This window comes from Rhinoderma darwinii, chromosome 10 (assembly GCF_050947455.1).
Source record: "Rhinoderma darwinii isolate aRhiDar2 chromosome 10, aRhiDar2.hap1, whole genome shotgun sequence".
NCBI classification, from domain to species: domain Eukaryota; kingdom Metazoa; phylum Chordata; class Amphibia; order Anura; family Rhinodermatidae; genus Rhinoderma; species Rhinoderma darwinii.
In genome coordinates this window covers 99,472,082-99,489,581 of record NC_134696.1, presented here as the reverse complement: position 1 = coordinate 99,489,581, position 17,500 = coordinate 99,472,082, and the positions used below count along the sequence as shown (strand labels likewise).

The following is a 17,500-nucleotide window of genomic DNA, read 5'->3' as shown; positions in this document are numbered from 1 at the left end:
GGGCATTATACTGTACGGTGGCAGCCAAGGGGACATTATACTGTATGGGGGCAGCTATGGAGACATTATACTGTATGGGGGCAGCTAAGGGGGCATTATACTGTAAGGGGGCACCTACTAAGAGGGCAACATACTGTTTGGGGGCATTAAAGATGCATTTGCTTAGAGTTACATCTACAATTTCCTTCCCACCATGTCCCTCTAATAGTGGTCCTGGAAGCTGGGATATAGGGACTTGTTAGTTGGGGTCCTCCTCACAAGGGGTGGACTGACCATTCCTGCGTTAGGTTAGTGAACAAGGGCCCATGGCCAGAAGAAACAACAGCCTGTTATTTTAAGGACTCCTTCAAGTTTAATTGCTGAATCCACAAAGAAAAATCAAAGTGATAAATGCTTCTCAGATTCAGTTTATTTACCCAAACCATCGTATCATAGCTGTAATGATTGATAAGAGACCCAGGACCTTTAATGCTCGGGGGCCCGGATCACTCTCCGTCCTATACCCAGTCCTCACACTGTAGAGCAGGGGTCTCAAACTCGGCCGGGTAAGTGGGCCGCATATAGAAAAAATGGGCAGTTGACGAGCCGCATTACTTTCAAATTTGATACAATACAAAATTATTGTTAATCAATTAGTTATTTGAACTACTATAACACTATATTACTAGAATAATAACACTACATTACTATAATAATAGCGCTAGGTTTAAAATTTGAGATATTTCTCCACGTGCTTATTTCAACAATCCAGCTTTCCAGTTTAAGTGTCGCTAAATGCAGTCCGGCGGCTCAGTTAGCACACATGTCAAGATTGGGCAGCCCCTTTTTAGATAGTGCCGCAGTGCCCTCTGTGGATGCTGCCGCAGTGCCCTCTGTAGATGCTGCCGCAGTGCCCTCTGTGGATAATGCAACACACCCCTAGATAAGGCCACAGTGCCCTCTGTAGATAAGGCCACAGTGCCCTCTGTAGATAAGGCCACAGTGCCCTCTGTAGATAAGGCCACAGTGCCCTCTGTAGATAAGGCTACAGTGCCCTCTGTAGATAAGGCCACAGTGCCCTCTGTAGATAAGGCCACAGTGCCCTCTGTAGATAAGGCCACAGTGCCCTCTGTAGATAATGCAACACACGCCTAGATAATGCCAGTGTCCTTTTCAGATACTGCCACACACCCACTTGTAGATAATGCCACTGTGCCCTCTGTAGAGGCTGCCACAGTGCCCTCTGTAGAGGCTGCCACAGTGCCCTCTGTAGAGGCTGCCACAGTGCCCTGTAGAGGCTGCCAAAGTGCCCTCTGTAGAGGCTGCCAAAGTGCCATCTGTAGAGGCTGCCAAAGTGCCCTCTGTAGAGGCTGCCCCAGTGCCCTCTGTAGAGGCTGCCCCAGTGCCCTCTGTAGAGGCTGCCCCAGTGATGTCAGGGGCTTGCCCAGAGCTGGAGTCCCGGAGCAGAGCCGCTTCTGGCACTCTGCCTGGGATTCCAGCTCTGCTCCTGACATCACTGTCCATATATGGACAGAGATGTCAGGGGCAACCCCAGAGCTGGAGTCCCAGGCAGAGGGCTAGTAGGCTCTTCCTGGGACTCCAGCTGTGCTCCTGACATCACTGGGACTCCTGCTCTGGGGAAGCCCCTGACATCATTGTCGATGTATGGACAGCGATGTCAGAGGCTTCCCCAGAGTCCCGGAGCAGAGCCGATAATAGCGCTCTGCCCGGGACTCCGCTCTGGGGAAGACCCTGACACATTATCCATATATGGGCAGCGATGTCAGGGAATTCCACAGAGTCCCGGAGCAGAGCCGATACTAGCGCTCTGCCCGGGACTCCGCTCTGGGGAAGACCCAGACACACTGTCCACATATGGGCAGCGATGTCAGGGAATTCCACAGAGTCCCGGAGCAGAGCCTGTACTAGCACTCTGCCCGGGACTCCGGCTCTGGGGAAGCCCCAGACATCGCTGTCCACATATGTGGACAGCGATGTCAGGGAATTCCACAGAGTACAGGAGCAGAGCCGACACCAGCGCTCTGCTCCGCTCTGGGGAAGCCCCAGACATCGCTTTTCATATGTGGACAGCGATGTCAGGGAATTCCAGAGTCTCGGAGCAGAGCCGATACTAGCGGCTCTGTGTCCCACGGGCCGCAGATGACAGCCCCAGGGGCCGCATGTGGCCCACGGGCCGCGTGCTTGATACCCCTGCTGTAGAGCTTCTGTTACTATCTCTGTGTTGTCTAAGACATGGTGGAAACATTGTAGCCACAGATGATTTTATTTTCGTGACTTTGACTCCTTGTCTCTTCATAACAATTAGTTTTGTAAGACAGAAAGTGAATCTTTAGAAACCACAATGTTTCCTCCACGTCACAAGCCGCCCAGGGACAGATACAGTAATAGTCATATAGACCTCATACAGACTGGCCCCCTATTGGCAGCAACAGGCAGCAGAACATTTTTTACATAACTGTGTGGGGTGGGGGAGTTATGCTGCTGTGTAATTAAGAAATGGGCGCTGCCGTATCAAGTGAATTAGGAAAATGCTGCAAATAATTTACTTCTTCTGTCACTGCACCTTACAAATAAGTGTAAATCATTCCAACAATTGTCATTTATGAAATCTTTACCTGTGACATCGAGACGAACAGTTTTGTAATGTTTCTTATATGCATTTATATCTCTTTTTTCTGTGATCCCTGGATAATATGTGTCTGTATCTTCTCTCCTCACAGGGTCTATCCGCAGGGTACAGCTCTTCATTCCTGGTACCAGTGAGGTTCGGTCTTTGTATTCCTCCTTTACTGAAGATGAGTCCTTGATGTTCAATATCTCCGGATAAGTAAGGATATTGTATAAGTACCATACAGTGCTGGACGTTCGTGAGAACCTGGAACGAATATTATATGTGCAAGGAATCTCCACACAGGAGCCGATCAGAGCGGTTATTGTAGAAGGAAACGTCCAGACCTGACATACAGAACCCAGATAGAAGCCTGGAAACAATCAGCAGGACATGAGGCGAGAGTCACAATGTTTCATTATATCTGGTTCCATTTACATATTGACTTCATGTTACCTTGACAGATGATGAGAAGAAACATCTGCTTTACACCCGCCATTCTCTACTGTCTGCCGGTGACTAAAAATATCCAGACCTAGTCATGGGCAAATCTCCTGCCTGTTCTGAAGAATAAATAAATCACAAAACAGGAGAAATAAAAACCTCACTGATAATAATGACCCAAATACACATATTCCATCAGTTATCAGAGCTGCCAGGCAAGTTGTACTAATTTTGCACATTCTCTACTTCAGGCTCTCTCCAGATATTAAGGTTCCTTCCCTTAGTCTCTTTGCAGCATCATCTCCCTGGTGGTTTAGCCGAAATTAAATTTAAAACAGAACTCTAATTTTGGAGTGCTGTCTCAAACTTAATTTCTGCTATTCTTGTGGAATCTGGATTCAGGATTTTCAAGATGGGTGCACCCAAACTTTATTAGATCTTGGTTTTGTTGGACTTTATAACTTTATCGTCCCTGGTGGTTTAGTTGCTTGTAGTTTTGTTCATGTGTATTACTTATAATTATATACTTAAAGGCAGGGGCGGATTAAGGGTACCCTGGGCTCCGGGCACTTTTTCAAGTCTGGGCCCCTCCCCCCGCCCCCCCGAACTCTGAAGACAGAACTTTGAAGACGTTATACTGTATATATTTGTAGATTTCTGTTTAGGCAGCCACAGATCTGGCACGGTTTTGAAATAGCTGTAAAAGCAGAATGAGCCATACAGAAGAGAAAATGCGGAATATTTGGAGACACTAAAGTGGTCAGGAGCTTTATAACGCTATTATTTTTATGTCAATGGAGAGGTGTTTGAAGGATTATTTTTTTGCGGTAGGAGTTGTAGTTTTTATTGGCACCATTTAAAGTACCATATAATGGGTGATTTGGAAAAAACTGAGATTCCTCCATGTTTTTTGGGTTTAGTTTTTACTGTATATATTTACCTCCTCTTAAGGTAAAAGTCGATTTTAACATCTACTTTTACCTTAAGAGAATTTAAATATGTACAGCCCCAGAACCAAGCTCAGTAAAAATATACAGACCCAGAACCGAGCTCAGTACATATATACAGCACCAGAACCAAGCTCAGTACCTATATACAACACAAGAACCAAGCTCCGTACATAAATACAGCACCAGAACAAAGATCAGTACATATATACAGCCCCAGAACAAAGCTCAGTACATATATACAGCACTAGAACCAAGCCCAATACATAAATACAGCCCCAAAACCAAGCTCAGTACATAAATACAGCCCCAAAACCAAGCTCAGTACATATATACAGCACTAGAACCAAGATCAGTACATATATACAGCACTAGAAGCAAGCTCAGTACATATATACATCCCAGAACCAAGCTCATTACATATATACAGCAACAGAACCAAGTTCAGTACATATATACAGTACAAGAACAAAGCTCAGTACATATATACAGCACAAGAACAAAGCTCAGTACATATATACTTCCCCAGAACCAAGCTCATTACATATATACAGCACCAGAACCGAGCTCAGTACATATATACAGCACCAGAACAAATCTCAGTACATATATACAGCACTAGAACCAAGCTCAGTACATATATACATCCCCAGAACCAAGCTCAGTACATATAAACAGCACCAGAACAAATACAGTTCAGTACAGAGATCATTTACAAATTCAGTTTGACCCCTGCTGTATAAATTTGTACGACATAAAACAACAGCTCCCAGTATAGCCTGAAAAATGGTTAGGTTATGCTGGGAGTTGCTATTTAACAAAAAAGAATGCTACCATCCATCATCTTGCTGCAGATTATACATTGACTATAGTACTGATCAGTCACAGGGAGAATAAACAAATACATTGAGTGACTCATAGGTGATGTCTCAGATTATTTTTCATTCTTTTTCTCTATTTTTCTCCATCCGGTCCAGACTTCTTCTGGGCACGGCCCATTTCTTCAGTTTGCAACTCAGATTTCTTCAGCTCCTCACTTTTCCAACATTTTCACACCTTTAAATGAAGACTAAATTTCTCATGATGCCACACTCTATGCTTTTAAATATAATATTATCATAAACTGTGCCCCTAAATATAATAGTACTATACACTGCACCCCTGAAGATAATAGTACTATACACTGTGCCCCTGAATATAATAGTACCATACGCTGTACTCCTGAATATAATAGAACTATACACTACGCTCCTGAATATAATATTACTATACACTGTGCCTCTGAATATAATACTACCATACACTGCGCCCCTGATTATAATAGTACTATATACTGTGCCCCTGAATTTAATAGTACTATTCACTGCGCCCTTGAAAATAATAGTTATATACACTGTGCCCCTGAATATAATACTACCATACACTGCACCCCTGTATATAATAGTATTATACACTGTGCCCATGAATTAAATTGCGTCAAACACTGTAAAGTAAAACACTATACACTAACATTGCCACCTGTAGATAGCGACAGTCACAATGCCCCCTGTAGATAGCGCCAGTTACAATGCCCTTTGTAGATAATGTCCCCCGTAAATAGTGTCAGTTACCATTCCCTAAGTAGATAATGTCCCCTGTAGATAGCACCAGTTAGAATTCCCTCTGTAGATAATGTCCCCTGTAGATAGCGCCAGTTACAATGCCCTAAGTAGATAATGACCCCTGTAGATGGCGCCACTCACAATGCCCTCTGTAGATAATGCCCCCTGCAGCTATTGCCCCCAACGCTGCTCTGAAAAAAAAAACATTCTTACCTGTCCCCGTTCCTCCAGCAAACAGGAGTGGTCAGAGACCAGACGGTGTCATCCAGCGTAATGGCGCAGTCGGCGTGATGACATTATCGTGTCGACTATGTCATTAGTAAAGCGCTGAATTTGAGGAAGGGAACAGATAGTTCCCTGTCTCGCTCCAGCGCTACAGTAAGCAATTGTATCCGCATACTAAGGATGCGGATACAATTGGGTGAGAGGTCCCTCTTCACTCCGGTTCTCTGAACCGGCTGTAAATTTAACAGACGGTACGGGAGAATCAGGGTGAACTGGGCCTCCTTCCAGCCTCGGCCCCGGGCACTTGCCCAGATTGCCCTCATTATAATCCTTAAATGGGTTTCCCATCACTCCCAAACACTGGTGCGGGGTACAGCAACATTCAAGTAAATGGGGCTGTGCTGTAATTCCTTGCAGAGCCCGGGGTGCATATCCTAGAAATATGACATCACTTTCTGTGATGGGAAAAATGACTTTATCATCCTGATCCTGATTATTAAATCTGCTATATCCTGACCTTATGAGAATGAGGAGCATATAATTCTGTGCCGCTTGGTGCACCTACCTCTCCCTGAGCCGTTCATGGATGAGCTGTCCTCCCGTCCTGTTGGAGCTGAACGCTGACTGCTGACCACTCCTGCAAATGACTGCTTCTGCCATCGCTGATGCTTGTGGCTGATCCTATTGTCTGGCTCCTCCTTTGATGCCGTACCCATCGTTGGTAGTGCTGCCCAGCCATAAGTGATGCCTGAACACTGTCTGAGTCCTGCGGGCTGTTGGCTCTCTTGGAGTGATTTGTGCGCTCTGCCAGCCTGATGGGGTGGAGGCTGATTCCCTTAACCACAGTTCTGCTTCATAGCCTTCATAGCCTCAGCTGCTTACTTGTCTGCATGGCCAGACCTGTTTAACTGGACCTTGGCTCTCCCATGAAGTACAGTCAGCTGAATAGTTATGTCTGTTTGCTGGTGTTTGAGGAGCCTGTGTATAATTATTTGGAGCCATTGAACCAGCTATTGATACTGTGTCTGCTTGCAATGGATGCTGCCTGTCTTTTTTTCTTTTTACTGGCTAGGCTATACTATGGATATTATTAGTTTCTTGAATGATCATTATTAGGGATATCAAAATACCTTTACTGTGCCCTAATTCCATAACTAATAGATTTTGTTTAGACCTAATACTTGCAAGGGGGGTGCTCTTGTTGTGATGGACACTGACAGCTACGTCTTGAAAATCAGATTTAATCTGGATAGGATGTTTATCTTACCTATATGTCTTAAAAAATGCACCAAACTGGGGAGAGGTCAAAATATTTACCACTACTGACTCCATTATAAGGGAGTTTTTATGGGAAAAAAAATAATTATAATATTTCCCATTTGCTTGAAGCAGGTTGTCTTACTGTCGCTCTATATAAAAACTTCTCCTTAAGTGTTTTTCTACATTGTGTGTGGTCCTATATGAAAAGGTTTTTTTTGTATTAATAAATCTTTAACAATATCAGCCCTGTGGGGTAATAGATCTCTGCTTCCAATGATTGTTGTTGGCAAAAATCACTACTAAATATTCCAAAATTAAGCCATTGTCCAACATTTTTTAAAATTCAGTTTTTCATTTGTCATTGAGCATACTATACCCCTGAAATATTACTGGAAATCAAATATAAAAATGATGATTAGTGTCCAAAATGTTTGCGTGATGAAGGTATTCTCGTCCATATGCTTTGGCGTTACATAGGTTTTGGGACCAGGTAATTGATGATCTTATATATAATCGGGAAGGATGTGGTGTCCGAAGCACAGTTAAGGACATCAACCGAAGCTGTGGCTGGGGATTCCGCTCCAGGATAAGTCCCTGACTTCACTGTCCATTTATGGACAGAGACATCAGGGACTTCTGAAGCGGAATCCCCGATTCCGCTCCAGGAGAAGTCCCTGACTTCACTGTTTATACAGGTGGGGTGTCATCTATGGGGGGTGGCTATGTACAAGGGAGCTGTGTGGCACTACCTACAGGGGGGCTGTGTGGCATTACATACATGGGGGCTGTGTGTGGCATTACCTACAGGGGGGCTATGTGGCATTACCTACAGGGGGTTGTGTGGCACTACCTACAAGGGGGTCTGTGTGGCACTACCTATAAGGGGGTCTGTGTGGCACTACTTACAAGGGGATCTGTGTGGCAATACCAACAGGGTGTCTATGTGGCACTACCTACAAGGGGGTCTATGTGGCATTACCTACAGGGGGGCTGTGGCAGTATCTACAGAGGGCAGTGTGTGGCATTATCTACAGAGGGCAGTGTGTGGCATTATCTACAGAGGGCAAGGTGTGGCATTATCTACGGAGGGCAGGATGTGGCATTATCTACAGAGGGCAGTGTGTGGCATTATCTACAGGGTGCAGTGTGTGGCATTATCTACAGAGGGCAGTGTGTGGCATTATCTACAGAGAACAGGATGTGGCATTATCTACAGAGGGCAGTGTGTGGCATTATCTATCGAGGGCAGGATGTGGCATGATCTACAGAGGGCAGTGTGTGGCATTATCTATGGAGGGCAGGATGTGTCATTATCTACAGAGGACAGGATGTGGCATTATCTACAGAGGGCAGTGTGTGGCATTATCTATGGAGGGCAGGATGTGTCATTATCTACAGAGGACAGGATGTGGCATTATCTACAGAGGGCAGTGTGTGGCATTATCTACGGAGGGCAGGATGTGGCATGATCTACAGAGGGCAGTGTGTCATTATCTACAGAGGACAGGATGTGGCATTATCTACAGAGGGCAGTGTGTGGCATTATCTACGGAGGAAAGGATGTGGCATTATCTACAGAGGGCAGTGTGTGGCATTATCTATGGAGTGCAGGATGTGGCATGATCTACAGAGGGCAGTGTGTCATTATCTACAGAGGACAGGATGTGGCATTATCTACAGAGGGCAGTGTGTGGCATTATCTACGGAGGGCAGGATGTGGCATTATCTACAGAGGGCAGTGTGTGGCATTATCTATGGAGGGCAGGATGTGGCATGATCTACAGAGGGCAGTGTGTGGCATTATCTATGGAGGGCAGGATGTGTCATTATCTACAGAGGACAGGATGTGGCATTATCTACAGAGGGCAGTGTGTGGCATTATCTATGGAGGGCAGGATGTGTCATTATCTACAGAGGACAGGATGTGGCATTATCTACAGAGGGCAGTGTGTGGCATTATCTACGGAGGGCAGGATGTGGCATGATCTACAGAGGGCAGTGTGTGGCATTATCTACAGAGGACAGGATGTGGCATTATCTACAGAGGGCAGTGTGTGTCATTATCTACAGAGGACAGGATGTGGCATTATCTACAGAGGGCAGTGTGTGGCATTATCTACAGAGGGCAGGATGTGGCATTATCTACAGAGGGCAGTGTGTGGCATTATCTATGGAGGGCAGGATGTGGCATGATCTACAGAGGGCAGTGTGTCATTATCTACAGAGGACAGGATGTGGCATTATCTACAGAGGGCAGTGTGTGGCATTATCTACGGAGGGCAGGATGTGGCATTATCTACAGAGGGCAGTGTGTGGCATTATCTATGGAGGGCAGGATGTGGCATGATCTACAGAGGGCAGTGTGTGGCATTATCTATGGAGGGCAGGATGTGTCATTATCTACAGAGGACAGGATGTGGCATTATCTACAGAGGGCAGTGTGTGGCATTATCTATGGAGGGCAGGATGTGTCATGATCTACAGAGGGCAGTGTGTGATTATCTACAGAGGACAGGATGTGGCATTATCTACAGAGGGCAGTGTGTGGCATTATCTATGGAGGGCAGGATGTCTACCCGGCCGGGAAAGGCAAGATGGCGCCCGAGAAATCTAAACCGCCGGGAGAGTGTAAGGGAGACGACTCAGACGATGAAAGCTCCTGCACACACTCTGATGCCGGAGGTGGGTCTGCTCCTTTACCTATTACGAGAGCGTTTCTGAAGAAAGCCCTGGCTAGCGCGATGTCCGAGGTCTTAAAGGAACTGTCCTCCATTAAAGCGGACATCCAACACGTGGGGCAAAGAGTGGCAATACTGGAGGACACCCAATCCGCCATTATCCAGCAGGCGGATGCATTACAAAATGCAGTGTCATCGCAATTTTCACATCTGAATCACACTTACCTGCAACTTGAGGATCAGGAGAACCGCAGCAGGCGGAAGAATATCAGGCTGAGGGGCATCCCGGAGACGGTTTCCACGGAGGAGATTTTACCCACGGTTAAGATCATTTTCACTAGCATTTTGGGCCAGGAGAAGGCGGCACAGGTTATTATTGAGCGAGCCCACCGCGCGCTACGACCCAAGCCGGCCCGGGATGAACCTCCCAGAGATGTTATATGTGGCCTACTTAACTATTTGGATACGGCAGCCATTCTATCAGCCGCGCGAGTGATCCCTGACCTGTCGTTTGATGACAACAAGATCCTGGTCTTTCAAGATCTGGCGGCCAGTACCTTGGCCAAGCGACGACTGATGAAGCCCCTGACTGAAGCCCTGAGATTGCGGAAAATAACCATACGCTGTTTGTTCCCGTTTGGCCTGGCCATTCTGAAGGAGGGTCGGCAGATCACCATCAGGACACCGGAGGACCTATCTAAAGCCTGGTCAAAGCTCGGTATGGAGAAGATTGACCTGCCGGACTGGATGCCGATACAGCGTGATGATCTTCCGCAAGGGGTCTCCGATCCCCATACTTGGCATAAACCCCAGAAGTTTAAAGCTACACGCAGCAACAACAGGAGAGGACTGGACCTCCGCATGCTCCCTGAGCTCTTCTAGGTGCTTCATTGTTTGGGAATCATCTAGTGTTTCTCCCCCACTAATTGCTGGTGATGCCGTTTTGATTGTTGTTCTGCCATTATGTCGTTTTTGCACAACACTCTGGGGTCTACCATGTGGCACCCAGGGTGTTAGGAGTCAGTTGCTGTGGGCCGCCCATTGCGACCCAGGGCCACTGCTCCGTCTATTGTATGATATTATATCCACCCTCCTTAAAATGCTTAAGATTTGATGCTTTTATAGTTATCTGTGTTCTCTATATGTGTTTAATGAGGTTGGAATCCTCGTTTCACCCCCCCCCCCGTAACTCTAAAGTTAGGCTGCCACATTTTAGGGTGTGGGGCGCTCTCTGAGGGATAAGAGGCGCCCCCCTAATACCACATCTTCTATGGAATGTTGCTGCCTTCTTTTACTTCTATTTGACATCTCATTTGTATATAGTTATGTATATGTTTTGCACCTGTCCGGTACTCTCGCCCGTATACTATTCTGAAGCTGATAGTTTTACTACTGGGTCATGGCCCCGATTACTTTTTTGACACTAAATGTGAATGGATTTAGCACGCCGCAAAAGAGGTCTCAGGTTTTCACAGTGCTGAGACAGGAGACGCCGGGAGTTTTGATGTTGCAGGAGACTCATTTTCGCCACAAGCGTGTGCCCCGCTTGCCAGGGTCAACCTATAGTCAATGGTTCCATAGCACCCATACCTCTGCCTCCAGGGGTGTATCTGTTGGTATCCATAAAGACTTCCCGTTTAAAGCGGAAACCTCAAAAGTTGACTCAGAAGGTCGTTATGTTTTCCTAAAAGGTTCACTCTGTAACACAAAAATGACCATAGCTAGTCTGTACGCCCCAAATGCTAAACAAATCCCTTGGTTGTTGAGGGCTTTGCGAATACTTAAGGGTTTTGGGGAGGGGATGATGGTTGTGGGGGGGATCTGAACGTAGTGTTGGAATCAGACCTTGACTCCACTTCGGCCGCCCGTGTGAACACTCATCGAGCTATGCACAAACTCAAATTGATGCTGTATAACTGCCAGCTGACTGATGTATGGTGGTTATCTCACCCGCAGGGTAGAGATTATACTTTCTATTCCCATAGACATAAGTAGGCTAGATTATGTTTTTCTGTCTACGTCACACCTTTCGAATTTGCAGTCGGCTTCTATTGGGCACATTACTGTCTCAGACCACGCCCCGGTCCTTGCTAAGATTCACGTACAGGACATACCCAATGGATCGTGGTCCTGGCGGCTTAATGATACGGTACTTTCAGATGAGGCTCACACGGTGGCTTTGGATGTAAAATTGGAAGAATACTTCAGTCTCAATAGAACCACGGAGGTCTCAATGCCAGTGGTGTGGGAAGCCCATAAGGCTTTTATTAGGGGGGAATTTATTGCACTGTGCTCTCGTCTGAAGAGAGACAGGACTAAGAAATTACATTCTTTGCTGGCTCAGATCTCTGCCCTTGAACAATTGCACAAACAGGCTGCGACAGACTCCCTTCGCACAGATCTAAACTCCCTTCGACACCAACTAAAAGACATGTTAAATATTCAGGCGGCTAAGACCTTTCAGAGACTTAAATGCCGGATATATCTGCACGGGGATAAGGGTTCAAAATTGATGTCTAATATGCTTAAGACACAGACAGAGAAATCCTTTGTGTCCACTGTTAGGACTGCCTCGGGTCAGCGGGTCTCTACCACCCCTATGGTTGCTGAAGCTTTTAGGCAGTTTTACTCTAACCTATACAATCTGAATTCTCAGGGGTTATCGGATACATTAGTCTCAGTACACACCGATCGCGACACTGCGGTACAGACATTCCTAGATAAACTGGACTTCCTTCAATTGTCAGACAGCGACGGTGCATCCCTATTAGCTCCCTTTACGCTAGAAGAATTACAGACCAGTCTTACTAGCATCCCATCAGGGAAATGTCCTGGGCCTGATGGCCTGCCCATTACGTATTACAAAAAGTTCCGTAATATACTTCTCCCTCAATTTCTTGAGTTGTGTAATTCCCTTCTGACCGGTTCTTCCCTTCCGCCGCAGGCTCTGGAAGCCTTTATCACTCTTATTCCTAAAGAAGGAAATTAGTCCTGACGACTGTGCAAGTTATAGACTGATTTCCCTGTTAAACACTGATGTGAAGTGGTGGGCCAAACTATTTGCTAGCAGGATAGCTAAACTCCTACCGAAATTGATAGCGGAGGAGCAGGTAGGTTTCGTCCCGCGGCGGGAGGGGAAGAATAACATCTCCAGAGTTATAAATGCGATACCCTTTGCAAGGGGAAGGGGAATACCTCTTGTCCTGCTGGGAACTGATGCCGAAAAGGCCTTTGATAGGGTCGACTGGAGGTTTATTTGAAGCGCATTAGAAAAATTTAAGTTCCCCATGCCTTTTATAAGAGCTATATTCTCCTTATACGCAAAACCCTCAGCCAAAATTAGAGTAAACAGCCTTTTGTCAGCCCCTTTTTTCATAAAAAATGGTACCCGACAGGGCTGTCCTCTCTCCCCGGCTCTTTTTATTTTAGGTTTGGAACCATTGCTACTGCATATTAGACAACATGAAGAGGTTAAGGGATTGAAGGTTGGGGCTGTAGAACACAAAATTGCGGCCTTTGCCGATAACCTCCTCCTTTTTATTACCAACCCGCTGTCGGCCCTTCCGTACATACTGACACTGTTCGATGAATTTGGTTTTGTCTCCAATTTTAAAATAAATCTTATCAAGTCGGAAGCGCTAAACATTAATGTTTCCCCCCAGATCATTTCACAATTGCAAAGCTGTACCCCTTTCAAGTGGCCTTCTAGGGCTATAAAATTCCTTGGGGTTATGATACCCGCTGACCTGAGGGAGCTTTTTAGTCTCAATTATAAGACTCTCTTTACTAAAATTTGGTCTCAGGTGTTATCCATTAGTTTGCCGTTTCTGTCGTGGTTTGGCAGGAAGAATTTACTGGCCACCTACATACTTCCGCAGATCATATATCTATTGTGTGCCTTGCCAATAGCTGTTCTGAAGACCTATTTTCGGAACTTCAGGACCCTGTTCATTTCCTTTTTATGGAATTTCAGGAGGCCTAGACTAGCATATTCTTATCTGATAAAAAAAAGGAACAAGGGGGTATTTCATTGCCCGACTTGGAAACGTACTTCATAGCTAACCATTTAGCTCGCTGGATGCAATTAGCGGATGGGGGCAACACCTCCTTATCTGTGGTCATGGAAAGAACTCTTCTGGGGCCTGACATGCTTAGTTTGCTATGGGTACGGACTGCCCTGAACTCTAAAAGGGGAGACCTGAGTCCTATTACATGGGGAACGATTGGGGTGTGTCACAAGGCAGAAGCCCTAAATATGTCGGGGAACCTCCTTTCTCCTCTTGCTCCCTTGAGCGTCTTGCCCTCCTTTTTAGGTAGATCACCTGATAGAACGGCAGACTTTTGGCGGTGCTTACACAAGTTACGAATATCGGAGCTGAGGAGACCGGAGGGGCCGCCTGGTCTGTCCTCTGTCTTTAGGGAACGGGGATGGGGTCAGCCAAAGGCATTACACCTGGCAGATTACACGGCTACCATTACTACATTTAAAGCCCAGTCATCGCCTCTACTAGTTAATCCGACTTGGTTAGAAAATTACATACTATTGCCGGCTACCCCGGCTAAAATCTTGTCTAAATTATATAAGGGTATTTTATTGGGGATGTCTCCCCAAATGCCACATTTTGTGAGAACATGGGAGCAGGAATTGGGATTGTCTTTATCACAATCGGACGTAGAGTTTATATTGAAATTCGCCCAAGGTTTTTCTAAATGTGTGCGCATACAGGAAAACTCCTTCAAACTTGTTACGCGTTGGTATCGAACTCCAGAATTCCTCTCCTCCATTGGCTTGGTGTCCGATAGTTCCTGTTGGAGGTGTCATGAAGGATCAGGCTCCTATCTCCACATATGGTGGTCCTGCCCCAAATTGGCAAGCTTTTGGAGGGGAGTTGAAAATTTAATTAATTCTATTTGTTCTACGAATATTAAGCTGACTGCTGCATTGATATTGCTTTGGCTGCCTCAACCTGATTTCTCCCCATCTGCACAAAGTCTCCCGACTCATATGATCTCCGCAGCTAAATTGCTGGTCCCCACCCTTTGGGGACAATCTAATCCGCCGACGGTGGATTTATGGTTAGATAGGGTGCATCAGATTTGCAGATTGGAGGAATTGGCAGCCTGGATAAACCATTCGAGAGATAAATACCTAAAACTATGGCGCCCCTGGCTGGCCAGGGGTTTGGGGGTGCATGCCCCAACGTGATCTAGCTGTTCGCTAGACCCTTCTTCTAGATAAATTGTCTCCATATTACCTAACTGTTTGTATACTGAGTCTGTTAATTCTAGGGGGGTAGTGCATTTAGTATCTTCGGAATGTAAATCCCTCCTATAACATATTTCTGCACCCACACATCTTGCTATTCTTTCAGGGGCATTTAAAGTAATGTTTACGCCTGTTATATGCTGTACTATTGTTTTTATGACGAGATGCTGGACGTTGCCGTGTCATTGTTATTTTTGTGTTATGTTTCTTTGTCTCTGTCGACCCTTGTACTCTGTCGCATGTCAAGTCAGATGATCTTGGGTTTTGCCTGATTTGTGAGGATGCTATATCCTATGCACTGCCTGCAAGGCAACACCTATAGAAGTTTAAACCCATATCCACCATCTGTAATTGCATTTTGTCATAATGCTGTTCTTCCTGACTTTTGACATGCATTAAGAGATATGTTCCTTTGTATGTTTTGTTTCTGTACTTAATAAAAAAAGAGATTTTGCAAAAAAAAAAAAAAAACGGAAACATGGTCCGGAAAAGAAACAAAACCGATGAAAAACAGGCGAGAAAAACGGAACAAAACGACCAACACTCTGTATTTTGGCATTTCCAGAGAATTTGGTGATTCCTTCTTCCATTTTCCCACCCATACACCAGGCTTTATACTATGCTCGTAAACTTATAGCAAAATAATGGATGTCTAAACACATACAGTACGTACACAAACTTGTTGAATTGAAAAGTGATATAAGCAAGATACTGATGTATGACAAAGTGCCCTATTCTAAGAACGGCAAACTCACCCTGCATCTTGCTAGTTGGAAATCCTTTATGGATTATTTTCTTCAAAATAAGAATGTGTTGTTTGATTGAATTAAGTTGACATAATGGCTTATACCTCTTTTTTTTTTTTTTACCTTGTTCTCTTATCTCCTCGGGACGTGGGTGGACGGGTGGTTTTAGGGTAAGGTTATACTTATATTTATATATATGTGGGATTTTGTAATTGGGCTTTGGATTTCTATCTGTAATCGACAATTTTTGAGAAATAAAGAAACATTTTTTTGCTGCATCCTGACCTCACTCTTGTCTTGCCCCTACACTTTTTACGCCCGGTACCTTCACTATTAAAATCTCTGATATCGACCTCAGCTCTTTCTACTGACTTCACCTTGTATCAACCTGGGGTTTTTCTGCCCGTCTCTGACCATCTTTATGGTATTTCCAATAGTAAAAAAAAAAAGAAAGAAGGAACAACGTTTCATAGGGCGATATGTTTGCACAAGGAAAACAGCCTATACCGAGGTAAAACCCAATATAAGTTCTGCTCATCTTCGGTAGTTATACTAAGAACTTAACACCTTGTATCGCATGTCCGTAGCTGCAGCCGTGTCCCCCTTTCCAGCGCGCTGTTCAGTAGAATTAGAGCACAATTATTAATTTAAGACCACGACTGGACGTTCACTTTAATACTAAATAACTTGCAGTGGGGTTATTCTTTACATAATGTTAGTAATAGGGTTTTTTGAGGTTCCTCTGATATGCCTGAATGACAACAGATAAAAATATACAACAATAAATGATAAAACTATAATACATTTCTACCTAAATGATGATACATCAGACGAGCTCAAGAATATTTTTGTTCTCTTAATGTCGATAGAGACAAAAAAATTGCAAAAATTGTGAATAATTTTGCAACTGTGTTACTGTAACTTTACACGGAAATTCCCCTGATCTCGTCAATTTTCTCTCTTCATATCTATCATATTTGTGCTGGTTTTATACTCGGCTCGACGCGGGCACCTGCTGAACAACCACATGGCTAGTATGAAGCCACCCAAAATCTGCTGTACCTTGTAGAATTTCCCTCATGTTTGTCCTAATATTACCTGAGGATCAATAAATCCATAAGACTGAATACTGGGGTAGATGAGGGTGAGAGATGCAATATTTAGGAGGGAGGAGGGGGATGCAGCTGCTAAATATCATTCATATAATTAAAGATAAGACATAAAATGAGATTGATAATTACTTACATGTCGTGTTCTTACTGTGACATCTCAGAGAGCAGCACAATGACAATCAGCGATCTTCTCTGTATTGGGCATTTGGTGATTTGACTTGTGATACTGCAGTAACTTCTTGAACTTGTGCTACCTCCTCTGCTGCCACGCTTCGAATGAGCCTCCTTCCTGTGGTGACCATTTCAAGTTTCCTGAGCACTGAGTTACAGCACTGACCAAAGAACAAAAAGTTCTCAGTTGGCATCGAAATAGAAAACTAAATGGTATATGTTACATTTTATATATTTGTAATGTACATGTCATGTATACAATGTTTATTAGGCATAGTGCTGCCCCGAATGTGTTAATCAGTGGCTTTAACACCAGGTCATGGAGGGGGATGCTTATATTTCATAGGACGAGACGTATACATAGAGCCCCAGGCAGAAATAATGGTATCAAATTCTTGTGATAGTTCTTCTGAGCTCTGAGCATAAAGCCTCTTTCTGTTGC

General features: G+C 44.8%; 1 protein-coding gene across 1 annotated transcript in view; it reads right to left on the bottom strand.

The window, feature by feature from the left end:
- The window catches only part of LOC142662686 (B-cell receptor CD22-like), a 15,782-nt gene extending 12,675 nt beyond the window's left edge, over positions 1 to 3,107 (bottom strand). Inside the window, exons 1-2 of the mRNA XM_075840897.1 lie at positions 3,065 to 3,107; positions 2,616 to 2,981 (exon numbers count right to left, since the gene is read on the bottom strand). Coding sequence (XP_075697012.1) covers positions 2,616 to 2,981; positions 3,065 to 3,107 — 409 coding nt within the window. The remainder of the gene's footprint in view (positions 1 to 2,615; positions 2,982 to 3,064) is intronic.
- Between the last annotated feature and the right edge of the window lie 14,393 nt (positions 3,108 to 17,500).